This window comes from Carcharodon carcharias, chromosome 1, assembly GCF_017639515.1.
Source record: "Carcharodon carcharias isolate sCarCar2 chromosome 1, sCarCar2.pri, whole genome shotgun sequence".
NCBI lineage: Eukaryota > Metazoa > Chordata > Chondrichthyes > Lamniformes > Lamnidae > Carcharodon > Carcharodon carcharias.
Window position 1 is genome coordinate 200,207,391 of NC_054467.1, and position 14,209 is coordinate 200,221,599.

General features: G+C 44.4%; 1 protein-coding gene across 3 annotated transcripts in view; it reads left to right on the forward strand.

Annotated features, from left to right (window-relative positions):
- LOC121285197 (kinesin-like protein KIF24) overlaps positions 1-14,209 on the forward strand; it is a 133,247-nt gene that overhangs the window by 84,097 nt on the left and 34,941 nt on the right. For 2 of the 3 annotated variants that reach the window (XM_041201473.1, XM_041201489.1), the window contains exon 9: positions 8,934-9,105. The exons of the other annotated variant lie outside the window; for it this stretch is intronic. In XM_041201473.1, the coding sequence (XP_041057407.1) occupies positions 8,934-9,105 (172 nt within the window). The remainder of the gene's footprint in view (positions 1-8,933; positions 9,106-14,209) is intronic. 3 annotated transcript variants of the gene reach the window in all.

A 14,209-nucleotide genomic window follows, 5' to 3' on the forward strand; every position in this document is an offset into this window, starting at 1 on the left:
CTTGTACATAATCATGCTGGTCAAGTGAGGTAACAACTGTATCCTCTTTGTTGCAGAACACTGATGGTGGGAACTAGGGTTCATCTGCAACAAGGCAGAATATACAGCTAGTTTTCGCATCCTGTACAGATGAAAAATTAAGCAGCAAAAAAGAGCATTTCCTTTTTTTTTGAATGGATAATTATTTTCTTTAAGAATGTGCAGGACAACCACATTGATTGTTAGTGAGAGAATCATTATATTATCTATTCTATCAATATCTAGGGATTTAGGCAAATTGCTCCATTAAAAGAGCAGATGATGGATTTTCCTGTTACTTCGACGGATGAGTGTACAGCAAGAAAACCAATTGTTCGCCTTCTAGGTTGGTGCCGTCTCATATGTGATGTTAAAGTAACTCTTAGTTTGCAGATCCGATTGCAAATATTACATGTGAAGTCATTATTGGAGGGGTGGGTGCGATGTACTTGCTTGTCATAGGAACCTGGTTCTTTTCTCCTCAAATGTTAAGATTGCTTGAAGACAGAGACTTCTCCATTTGGATTTGGTTTTTTTCCCATTAGTGGGATCCAACTTACAGGCTGAAATTGGCTTTCGGAACATCTTTGTATCTGAGTTTGGGATGTCCTGTGGTGCGGGCTTCTGTACTCAGTTGGCTGTAGAATACTGCCTTTGGTATGCAGGAATCCTCCATGCAAAACACACGGCTGACTCGGCGAAGCATGCTCTCGCAAGGCACTGTATACCTGATATCGAGAACTTTGGTGTTAAGGATTTTGTCCTACCACCTGATGTTGCAAATAGGTCTTAAGTAGTGAAGATAGAATTCCACTAGTTCCTTTATGTAATGCTGGTAGGTTGTCCATGCTTCATAGCAATAGAAAAGTGATGTGAGAACCACTATCTGGTACAATTTGATCTTTTGTTCAAGACAAATTCCATGCTCTCCCCAAAGCTTGTGGGCGAGACTGTGAATGCTGAGCTTGCTTTTTTCATTCAGTAGGTGTTTGTTCAATGTAGTGTTGTTGTAAAGGATATCACAAGATAGCAGAACTTCTGAACTGAGTTGAGGGGTGTATAGTTGATTGAGACTATGAAGTCTTGGACTTTCGAGCCAGGGGCAGGTTAGTACAAAATCTCTGTCTTGTCAAGTTCATTATAAGTCTGAAGCATTCTGAGGCTTGGGCAGAATGGTAAACAAGCACCTGGATATCCTCAGGAGTGTGCGCTATGAGAGCGTAGTCGTCGGCAAACAAGAGTTCACATCATAGCTATTCTGTGATTTTTGCACAAGCCCTAAGCCTTTTCAGATTGAAGAAGCTGTTGTCTTACCTGCACTGAATGTGCACTTGTATGTTGAGATCTTTGAATGCACAAAAGAACATGACCGAAAAGAAGATGGCAAACTGAACTGGAGCCATTATGCAGCTTTGCTTGGTCCCGTTGGTAACAGAAAAGGCATCTGATGCCATTCTGCATCACACTGGCCAACATGCCATCATGAAATGAGCAGATGACCTTGATCATCTTTTCAGGGCAGACCTCACGGTTTATGTGTGGAAGGCCTTGGCCAGATCAATGAACACCATGTAGAGGTCGTTGTTTTATTCCTGGGACTTTTCTTGAATTTGACGCGCCACAAAGATCATGTCAACCGTTCCTCGTCCAGCATCAAAACCACACTGTGATTCTGGGTACGCCAAGTCTGCAAGATGAGTGACAATCCTGTTGAGATTTACCCTTACAGGATTTTTCCCCGCTGTGGAGAGAAGTAAAATCCCACGATGATTGTCATGATAATGCTTCCCATCTGTTTGTACACATGAGTTCTGGAAGGATCCTTCTAACCTTGCCTTGGGTCCAGATTAAGCAGAAGAGGCTAGTGAGTTTCCTAACCATGTGAGCACGTAAAGTAAACATAGCCAGACCATTGCAATCAAGAACGCATGAATTACAGTATAATTATTTGGGGTGAATTTTTTTCAAAAGGATAAATGATTAACTTCAAAATAAAGAAAAGCATAAGGAACTTGCATTTGTATAGCCTTACTTGTGTGGCAACCTTGATTCAGAGTTAACACACTTGCCCCTGAGTCAAAAGGTTGTGGTGTCATGCACCCTCTAGAGACTTAGTTGCAGACTTAATCGCATAATCTAGGATGACTCTTCATTGCAGTGCTGAGGGAGTGCTGGATGGTAGGAAGTTCCTTTTGGATGAGACATTAAATCAAGGCCCTGTTTATCCACTCAAATGGATGTAAAAAATCTGTGGCACTACTTGAAGTGCAAGGGAGATCTCTCAATGTCTTGGGTAATATTTATCCATCAACAAATATAATGATCTCATTGTTTTTTTTGTATTTTCCTATACTACAACAGTCAAGAATACTCTACTAGTTATGAATTGCTTTTAGAGATCCTGAGTTCATGAAAGGTGTTATATAAATGCAAGTTCTTTGTTCACAACATGGTCCGTTCTCTCTGCGGGCTTTAATGTTTCAAATTTACATAGAGTCATGTAGAATGTAAAGCATACATTCAGGCATTTCACCCATCTGGTCTATGCCACTGTTTATTTATTTTTGTTCATTTATGGGATGTGAGCATCGCTGGCTAAGCCAGCATTTATTGCCCATCCCTAATTGCCCTTGAGAAGGTGGTGGTGAGCTGCCTTCTTGAACTGCTGCAGTTCATGTGGTGTAGGTACACCCACAGTGCTGTTAGGGAGAGAGTTCCAGTATTTTGACCCAGTGACAGTGAAGGAATGGTGATACATTTCCAAGTCAGGATGGTGAGTGGCTTGAAGGGGAACTTTCAGGTGGTGGTGATCCCATATATCTGCTGCCCTTGTCCTTCTAGTTGTAGGTTTGGAGGTTTGGAAGGTGCTGCCCAAGGAGCTTGATGAGTTTCTGCAGTGTATCTTGTAGATGGTTCACACTGCTGCCGCTCTTCATCAGTGGTGGAGGGAGTGACTGTTTGTGGAAGGGGTGCCAATCATGCAGTCTGCTTTGTCCTGGATGGTGTCAAGCTTCTTGGGTGTTGTGGGAGCTGCACTTATCCGGGCAAGTGGGGCATTACACTCCTGACTTGTGCCTTGTATTGTGCCTTGCAGATGGTGGACAGGCTTTGGGGAGTCAGGGGGTGAGTTCCTTGTCGCAGGATTCCTAGCCTCTGATCTGCTCTTGTAGCCACAGAATTTATGTGGCTAGTCCAGTTCAGTTTCTGGTCAATGGTAACCCCCAAAATTTACATAGTGAGGGATTCAGCGATGGTAATGTCATTGAATCTCAATGAGCAGTGGTTAGATTCTCTCTTGTTGGAGAAGGTCATTGCCTGACACGTAGCGCGAGTGTTGCTTGCCACTTGTCGGCCCAAGCCTGGATATTGTCTAGGTCTTGCTGCATTTGGACATGGACTGCTTCAGTATCTGAGGAGTCGCCAATGGTGCTGAATATTGTGCAGTTATCAGCGAACATTATCACTTCTGATCAAAGGAAGGTCATTGATGAAGCAGCTGAAGATGGTTGGGCCTTGGACACTACTCTGAACAACTACTGCATTGATGTCCTGGAACTGAGATAATTGACTTCCACAACCATCTTCCTTTGTGCTAGGTATGACTCCAGTTTTGCTAGGGCTCCTTAATGCCACACTTGGTCAAATGCTGCCTTGATGTCAAGGGCAGTCACTCTCACCCTCACGTCTGGAGTTCAGCTCTTTTGTCCATGTTTGAAACAAGGCTGTAATGAGGTCAGAAGCTGAATGACCCCGGTGGAACCCAAACTGGGTGTCAGTGAGCAAGTTATTGCTAAACAAGTGCCGCTTGATAGCACTGTTGATGACCCCTTCCATCACTTTACTGATGATCGAGAGTAGATTGATGGGGTGGTAATTGGCTGGGTTGAATTTGGCCTGCTTTATGTGTACAGGACATAATTGGGCAATTTTCCACATTGCCGAGTAGATGCCAATGTTGTAGCTGTACTGGAACAGCTTGGTTAGGGGTGTGGCAACTTCTGGAGCACAAGTCTTCAGTAATATTGCTGGAATATTGTCAGGGCCCATAGCCTTTGCAGTATCTAGTGTCATCAGCTGTTTCTTGATATCACGTGGAGTGGATCGAATTGGCTGAAGACTGGCATCTGTGATGCTGGGGACCTCCAGAGGAGGCCGAAATGGATCATCCACTTGGCACTTCTGGCTGCAGATTGTAGCAAATGCTTCAGCCTTATCTTTTGCATTGATGTGTTGGGCTTCCCCATCATTGAGGATGGGGATATTTGTGGAGCCTTCTCCTCCCGTGAGTTGGTTAATTGTCCACCGTCATTCATGGCTGGATGTGACAGAACTGCAGAGCTCAGGTCTGACCCGTTGGTTGTGGAATCGCTTAGCTATGGCTATCACTTGTTGCTTATGCTGTTTGGCACGCAAGCAGTCCTGTGTTGTAGTTTCACCAGGTTGACATCTCATTTTTAGGTATAGCTGGTACTGCTCCTGGCATTCCCTCCTGCAGCCTTCATTAAACCAGGTTGATCCCCTGGTTTGGTGGCAACAACAAAGTAGGGGTTATGCTGGGCCATGAGATTACATATTGTGGTTGATTACAGTTCTGTTGCTGCTGCCTCATGGATGCCCAGTCTTGAGTTGCTAAATCTGTTTGAAATCTATCCCATTTAACATGGAGGGTATCCTTAATGTCAAGATGAGGGGGGTGCAATCAACAGGAAGTTTCCTTGCCCATGTTTGACCTGATGCCATAAGACTTGAAGGGGGCCAGAGTTGATGTTGAAGACTCCCAGGGCAGCACCTCCCTCCTGACAGTATACCACTGTGCTGTCACCTCTGCTGGGACAGGCCATACCCAGGGATGGTATGATTTCATGAGTATGGCTGTTTCTTGATTAATCTGAGACAGGCATCCAGATGTTGTTAGGGAGGACTTTGCAGGGTTGACAGGGCTGGGTTTGCCGTTGTCATTTCCAGTGCCTAAGTCAATGCTGGTTGGTCTTTCCGGTTTCATTCCTTTTTAGGAGTTTGATACAAGTGAGTGGTTTGCCAGCTTATTTCAGATTCAACCTCATTACTGCAGAACTGGAGTAACATGTAGGCTAGACGAGGATGGCAGATTTCCTTCCCTAAAGGGGTAATCGAAAATGGTTTCATAGTCATTATTAGGCATTCACGATATTTATTGAATTCAAATTTCACCATCTGCCATGGCAGGATTCGAACCCAGGTTCCCAGAGCATTATCCTGGGTCCCTGGATTACCAATCAAGTGACAATACCACTATACCACTGCCTCCCACATGGATCTCTTCTCTTTTCATCCAACCCCATTAATATACCTTTCCATTCCTTTGTCCTCTCATTTGTTCACCTAGTTTCCGTTTAAACACATCTATACTGTTCACCTCAACTATTCCTTTTGGTAGGGAGTTCCTCATTCTAACCACCGTCAGAGGTAAGAAGTTTCTCCTGAATTCACTATTTGACCTATTAGTGACTATCTCGTATTTAGTAATAAACATAACTATGATGGTTTCAGTGCTGAGTATAAATTTGCTGCTCAAACATAATCTGTAAACAAAGCAGCAAAGAATCATTCTCCCCATGTATTATAATCTATGCTTTATTAACAGCAAGATTATGCTATGTACTTTATGTATAAAGTATTATTTTCCCCCTTTTCTGGTTTTCCTTTTCATTTACTTCATTTATTATTTGCCTGTCTATATTTGAAGATATCAATTTTTGTTAGGCAAGTGAGTTTAAAAACAACATTTCTAGTAAAGTACAATACAAACACCTGTAATGTTCTATTCAAGCAACAAAAATATAAATATCTTGTCCAACTGGATGTGAAGAGTACTGTTTTATTGCCGTAACTGTGAGAAATGCATATTGTATTATAGCTGTTGCAAAGAGCATACTTACTAAATAAAGAAAATTTATATGCCCAGCACTGGGACTGCCCCACTCTAAACAACAACTTCTATTACCATGATGGCAGCATGTTTTCCCTCTTTGACCCCTGATTTCTCCACAGTGTTCAACTATGCCATCCTCCTCCGCAGATGGTCTATCTGTATGGATCAGCCTTGCATTGTTCTGCTTCCTCCCTGTCCCGTTGCAGGCAATACATCTCTGGTGCTTTTTCTCCCAATCCTTTGTGGTCACATCTGCAACTCACCAAGGATTCGTTCTCACCAGATTCCTGCTCCCCATCTATATCTCCCCATGTATATGCAGCTCCCCATCTATATACCTCATTCACAAGCATAGGGTCAACTTTCAAATGCCCGATCACACATCCTTCCTGAAAAGCTATAACTGCCTTTCTGCGGCTGTCTGGCTGCCTGTTTGACATTAAGTTATGCATGAGCCAAAATTTCCTCTGTTTGAACATTATGAAAGTGAAAGTTTTCGGTGGCTGCCAAAAAACTTACACATCCCTTCTTCCTCCAAGTGTTTGTTCAAAGTTATGCATAATTTCAGGATTCCCTTCCAGCCAGTGCTGTTTCAAACTCTATATGCTATCCATCTCTAAGCCTTCTTTTGCAATATTCTCTGCCATCATTCTCACCTTGTCACTCATCCTTGGTAAAATCTTTATCGACGCCCCCATCATCTCTGGACTCGATTTCTCCAATACTGTCCTTGCCAGCTTCCTGACTTCAATCCTCCATAAGGTCCAAAATGCTGCTGCCAACATCATGTCAAGCACTAAGCCCTGTATATCCAACATCCCATCCTCACTGGCCACCTGTTCCAAGATAAACCAAAACCCTTGCCCTTATCTATAAAAGCCTCCAGGACATTTCTCCATCCCACTTCCATAACCTTCTCTGGACTTGCATTGACTCTTGCATTCTTGCTCTGGCTTCCTGTGCATTTTCCCTCCCACTGCTCTACCATTGGTGGCAGTATTTTCAGATGCCTTGCTTCTACTTGTTAGAACTTCCAAACCCCTTAGCATTTCTGCCTCTCTCCCTGCATTTAAGACGATTTTTGAGGTTTGAGCATCGCTAGCAAGGTCAGCATTTATTACCTATCTCAAATTTCTCTTGAGAAGTTGGCAGTGAGCTGTCTCCTTGAACAATTGCATTCCTTCTGGTGTTGGTACAATAACACTGCTGTTAGGGAGGGTGTTCCTGCATTTTGATGCTGTGACAATGAAGGTATAACAATATATTTTCAAGTCAGAATGATGTGTAACTTGGAGGGAAATTTGCAAATGGTTGCTTTCCCACATGCCTGCTGCCCTTGTCTTTGTTTTTTTTTGTCCTTCGGGGTGAAAATGACCATGTTCATCATCTGGGGTGTTTGGTATGGTTCTGCAGGTATGTCGGTAACTGCTAAAGCCGATCTGCAGCCAGAAAATTTTACTGCAAGTGGGATACCAACAGGATACTACAGGCAATTGAGTTTTGGACAAGTTGCTGGCTTGGGACTTCCTCTCCTTGTACTTTCTCTCTGCCTCTGATAAGTGCTTATTTTTGAAAGAGGATGCACCAATTTTTATTTAGCTGCACCAGGTGCAGCAATCCTGGGTGAGCTTCTCCCAGGCCTCGGGGTCAATATCAAAACTCCTAAGTGAGGCCTTTCAGTGTGTCCTTGTAGTGCTTCCTTTGACCGCCAAGAGAGTGCACCCCATTCTCAAGTTCTCCTTAGAAGATTTGCTTTGGTAAGCTAGTGTTAGGCATTCTGACTACTTGGCCAGCCCAACTCAGTTGTGACTGTCTCAATATTGTGTGGATACTTGGCATGCCAGCTCGGGTGAGCACCTCAGTGTCTGGTATTTTGTCCTGCCATCTGATCTTCAGAAGCTTCTGAAGGCAGCTCAAGTGAAAGTGGTTGAGCTCTTGACATAATGCTAGTAGACAGTCTAAGTCTTGCATGTGTAGGGCACAACGGGCAGGACTATTGCTCCATTGATTTTCAGTTTGGTAGGCAGACTTACAACTCTTTGTTCCCCTACTGATGATTGAAGTTTGTCGAAGGCTGCCCTTGCTTTGGTAATTCTCGTATATGTATCATCATCAATATGGAGAGAATTGACAGGTTCTGGTCATGAACAGAAACCTTGGGCTCAAGAATGGGCTTTCCTGGGGTAGATTAGTATAATATTTCATTTTACTTTGTGCTGGTCATCGGCCAAAATTTTGCCCTCGTCAGACGGGCTTGGTGTGGGTGAGTGGGAAACGTTGGGAAGCCGACCACCACCTGCAATCAGGCCCCGATTCCAATTTCATGCTGGCGAGTCAATTAAGACCTGCCCAGCTTGAAACGTGTGCTGCAGTGCTCAGTGCTGCCTGTGGGAGGAGGGGGGTGGAGGGGGGGGTGGGAGGAGGGCAAGTGGGGAACTTTGCGCATGCGCGCAGGTGTGCGCAGGAACAGCTCCCTGAGGCACAGAACTGTTAAAATACATGTCCCTTCATGTGACTCTCTCACATGAGCAGGGACAATATTAATGAAATGTTAAAATTTTTATTTAATTTTTAAAAGCTGTTGGAAACCTTATCCCACCCATGATCAGATTTCCTAAAAAATCCAAAGGCTGCCTGGCCTTTTCGTTTGCCCACTAAGCGCAAGGTTGGACAGGCAGTGAAAATTTTAATTCAATTATAACTTTAATGGTCTTAATAGAATGTTAATTGTTAGTGGGCACCCTGCTGACTCTTGCGTGCACCCATTGACCGAAATATCGCGCGTCATTTTATGTTCGTTCAGGTCGGGCGCGTGCCCACCCGATGAGTGAAAAATTCTGCCCATAAGGCTGAAATTGTTGCTTACATTGGAGGACAAGCCCATGCTACATTATATGATCAACTCTGCACTAACAGCTAGTGCATAGCTATCAACAAACAGGAAACCACAAAGTATATCCTTGGAGACTTTGGTCTTTGCCTTGTGTAATCTTATATTAAGCAGGTTCCTGTCCATGCAATATCTAATTTTGAAGCCAGGATCACCATCATGGAAGGAATTGGAGATCATGGCAGAGAAGAACATGCTGAAGAGGGTTGGCATCAGCATGCAGCCATGTTTAGCTCCATTAATGACTGAGAATGGGTCAGAGGACTTGCCATCATCCAGAACACGTGTGAGTATGCTATCATGGAACTTTTGAATCACTGTGATGAATTTCTCAGGGCAGCCAAATTTCTTCATTACTGCCCAGAGGCCCTCATGGCTGACTGTGTCAAAGGCCTTGGTCAGGTCAGCAAACGTGGTTTGGAGTTTCTTGTTCTGTCCTTGACATTTTTCATGAGCTGTCTAACTGCAAACACCATATCAGTGGTTCCTTGACCTTTTCTGAAACTGCACTTACTCTCTGGTAGCAGAACCTGGTGGAACTGTTGCACTAAGCAGTTCAGAAGAATCCTGGTGAAGATTTTGCTAGTGTTGAAGAGGGGTGAGATTCCCCCGACTGTCGCAAGATTAGCGAATTTCTGCTTGTAGATTGGACAATATATTGGAAATTGGAGGCATCTTTGTACCCTTGCTCCCACATTGATTGAAAGAGTTCAGTGAGCTTCTTGTCCATGCTTTAACTTCCACCCTTGTAGACCTCAGCTGGAGTAACATCAGCCCCTGGAGTTTTGCCACTAGACAGGAACTTGACTGTATTTGTTTCTAAGAGTGTGGGAGGCAACCTGTGGTTGATTGTTTCTTCATTGATGGATGGAGGCTGATTGAGAATGTGGCTTTAAAGTGCTCTGCCCATCTTTGTAGAATTTGGGCCTTTTCTGTGAGCAGCTTTGATTCATTGACATCAAGGTTTTGTGCTAAACCAGTAGAAGAGACGGTGGCTAAATGGTAATGTCAATAGACTAGTAATCCAGAAGCCCAGGCTTCTGCTCTGGGGGGCATGGAGTCACATCCCAGCTAGTGGAATTAAATTTGATTAACAAATCTATAATTAAAAGCTAGCCTCAGTAATAGTGACCATGAAACCATTGCTGATTATCGTAAAAACCCATCTGGTTCATAAATCCCCTTTAGGGAAGAAAATCTACAGTCCTTACCTGATCTGGCTTACACGTGACTCCAGACCAACAGCAATGATGTTGACTCTTAAATGCTCTCTGAGATGGCCTAGCAAGCCACTTTGTTGTACCAAACTGCTACAAAGTCAAAAAGAAATGAAACGAGACAGACCACTGGATAATGCCTGAGGCAGCAGAAACAAAAGCGGCACACCTAGCCCTGTTGACCCTGCAAAGTCCTCCTTACTAACATTTGAGGGCTTGTGCCACATTTGGGAGATCTGTCCCACAGACTAGTTAAGCAACAGCCTGACATGGTCATAGTCATGGAATCATACTTTACAATGTCCCATACACCACCATCACCATCGCTGGCTATGTCCTGTCCCGCGAACAGGACAGACCCAGCGGAGGCAGCAGCACAGAGTTTTACAGTTGGAAGCAAGTTGCCCTGGGAGACCTCAGCATTGACTTTGGACCTCATGAAGCCCAGCTTCAGGTCAAACACGAGAGCACCACCGCTGACCAAGCCAGCTAAGTCTAGATGGACATAGCTGCTAGACTGGGTCTGCGGCAGGGGTGAGGGAACCAATAGGAAGGAAAACCTACTTGCCCTTATCCTCATGAATCTACCTGTTGCAGATTCTCTGCCCATGATAGTATCTTAGGAGTGACCACTGCACAGTTCTGCTGGAGATGAAGTCCTGTCGTCACAATGAGGATACCCTCCATTATGTGTGGCATTACCACTGTGCTAAATGGCCCAGATTTCAAACAAATCTAGCAACTCAAAACTGGGCATCCATGAGGCGTTGTAGGTCATTAGCAGCAGCAGAATTTTATTCACCACAATTTGTAACCTCATGGCCTAGCATATCCCTCACCCTACCATTATCATCAAGCCAGGGGATCAACTCTAGTTCAATGAAGAGGGCAGAAAAGCATGTCAGGAGCAGCACCAGGCATTCCTGAAAATGAGGTGTCAACCTAGTAAAGCTACAGCACAGGAGTACTTGCTTGCTAAACTGCATAAGTAGCCTGTGATAGAGCTAAGCGATCCCTCAACCAATGGATCAGATCTAAGCTCTTGCAGTCCTGTCATGATTCTATTGAACGGTGGAGTAGGCTTGAGGGGCCAAATGGCCTATCCCTGCTCTTAATTCGTATGTTCATTTGACTTGTGCATAAATGGATTATAGTGAGCCTTACTCTCTGGTCCTGACCTATCTTGCTTCAGTGACAAGACGAGTCTAGATGGCTGGAGATGGATCAGGATGCCTTCTGTGTCTTGTCGAGCCCTACGCCTTCCACAACACTGTGCTGACCCAGCTTCAAGACTGTTGGACCTTAGATTGGTCTCATTCACCCAGTCTGCCAGAATCAGCCTTCGTCTGCCAGGGTAGACAAATCCCTAAGTTGCCGAGGGTAGGAGATCTCACAGCTACTCTTACCTGTTTTGGCCCGTCTGTCAAAGCAGTTTAGTGGGGTATGGCTGGTGTTGCATGCTAACAATTACTTGGATCCTCAGGTGAGAGTTGGTTGAAGGTGAGGACCGATACAGGATCAGCCACTCCAAAGTGCAGTGGACCCAACTGTGAGAGGTGCTACCCCTCCCTTACAACCGTTACACCTTCTAACTAGTAGAGATCCCAGGTTTGGAAGTTGCTGTCAAAGGAGACTTAGCGAGTTATTGTAGTGCATCTTGTAGATGGTACACACAGCAGCCACTGTGCACTGATGGCGGATGTTTAAGGTGAATTTAATTTATGAATTTAAGTCATAATGTTCATGCGGAGAGCTGATGCAGACATAATGGGCTGAATAGCCTCCTGCACTGTAACATTTCTGTAATTCTGTGGTGGATGTGATGCCAATCAAGCAGGCAGTTTTGTCCTGGATGGCATCGAGCTTCTTGAGTATTGGAGTTGCATGCATCCAGGCAAGTGGGGAGTATTCCATCACACTCCTGACGTGTGCCTTTTGATGGTGGACAGGCTTTGGTGAGTCAGGAGGTGAGTTACTCATCGCAGAATTCTCAGCCTCTGATCTGCTTTTGTAGCCACAGTATTTATATGGCTAGCCCAGTTAAGTACTGGGCAAAGGTAACCCCCAGGATGTTGATAGTGGGGGATTTAGTGATGGTAATGCAGTTGAATGTCAAGGGGAGGTGGTTAGATTCTCTCATGTTAGAGATGGTCATTGCTTTGCACTTGTGTGGCATGAATGTTACTTACAACTTATCAGCACAAGCCTGATTGCTATCCTGGTCTTGTTGCATACTGGCACGTACTGCTTCAGTATCTGAGGAGTTACAAGTAGGACTGAACACTGTGCAATCATCAGCGAGCATCCCCAATTGTGATGGAGGGAAGGTTATTGATGAAGCAGCTGAAGATAAATACCTGCTGCAATATTCTGGGGAGAAGATGATTTGTTTCCCAACAACCACAACCACCTTCCTTTGTGCTAGGTATGACTCCAGCCAGTGGAGAGTTTTCCCCCTGATTCCAGTTGACATCAATTTTACTAGCGCTCCTTGATGCCACATTGTTTCAAATGCAGCCTTGATGTCAAAGGCATCTCTCTGGAATTCAGCTCTTTTGTCCATGTTTGTCCAAGGCTATAATGAGGTCTGGAGCTAAGTGGCAGTGGCAGAACCCAAAAGGAGCATTGGTGAGCAGGTTATTGCTGAGTAAGTGCTGCTTGATGGCACTGTCAATGATACATTCCATCAGTTTGCTGAAGATTGGGAGTGCACTGATGGGACGGTAACTGGCCAGATTGGAATTTCCCCGCTTTTAGTGGGCAGGACATACCTCAGCAATTTCAACCTTGTCAGATAGATGCCTTCTTTTAGCTGTACTGCAACAGCTTGGCTAGGTGCAAAATTCTGATAGGCTTAAAGAAGCAATAATCTGATCAACAGCTGATCTGAAAATCTTATTGTACTCATAAAGAAAGGGCCAAATTTTCATGCCCGAGTCAGGAATGCATAGTCAGGAAAATTCCCAACACCACAAACACCGCAAACTTGAATCAGGAAAGAGTGCCCTGGATCTTTGGATTTTCATTCTGGGGGGGTGAAGGTGTTAACAGGAAGTCAGGCCTGCCATCCCCAGAAAGAGTTCAAAAGCTGCTGAGGTGCTCTGTTGAAAAGGCGCGCCTCGGTGCTTTGGGAGTTTGCCCCAGTTACAATAAAAAGAAAAAAAGGCCCTCTAGCCCTCATTCCTTACATCTCCTCACTCCCACATACACTCCCCATGCCCCATCCATGCAAACGGATGCCACCTCATGCCCCCTCGTATCCTTCATGCCCATATTTGTCCCTTTACCCACTTCTTGGCCCTTTATAGCCCCTAGGCCACTCATGCCAACCCATGATTCCCCCCCACCTACCCACCACACTTTGCCCTTACAACCTCCATGCCAACCCACCCAGTATCCAACATGGTCAGACCTCAGGAGCCCTGGTAAAATGAAATAAAATAAAGTTCTAAGTGTCTATTGCAGACTTTACTGTTTTGTATTAAAAATCTGTTTTTAAAAAAACTCCCATTCATAAAAGTGCATTCAATACATTCAAATTCCTTCAAGTGCTTAATCCCATATGAAAACAAACATTTGTAATCATAGCCCTCCATCAAAAATTTTATAACCACTTGGAGCTGTCAATCAAACTGTGAACTGACAGGCACCCCACTGTAATAATGATAGGTTGTGAAATCAGTCATGCAGCACTAATCACATAATGAGAGCCCTCAGGCTTATGTTGTCAGACAACTAGTAAAATTGTGAGTAGGCTGTTTTTCAAAAATTAAAGGGCCTGGGGATTTATATGACTTGACAGCTTGACAGTTCCAATGAGCTTATCCACTTTTTATGCACATTCATGTCTACTCTTAACATTCTCAAAGGGGCACTTGACCACTCCTAAAGGACACCTTACCTCTCCTAAAGGGGTACCTTACCTCTACTAAAGGAATACCTGGACCTCTCCAAAAGGGTACCCTACCTTTCCAAATAACTCTGGCAGCTTTAGTCCTTGTCCTCAAATGTCTAAAGCCCACGAATCGTGTTTTGGACATCCCAGTTACTAAACTTGCATCTGTTTGAAGGTAGCTACACTTTTATATGTGCAGCTGCCTTCGTGAACCACGGATGTGGAAACTACAGCCTGCTCCTCTTTACCCTCAACTCCTACCCTGGTGAAAATGGTGG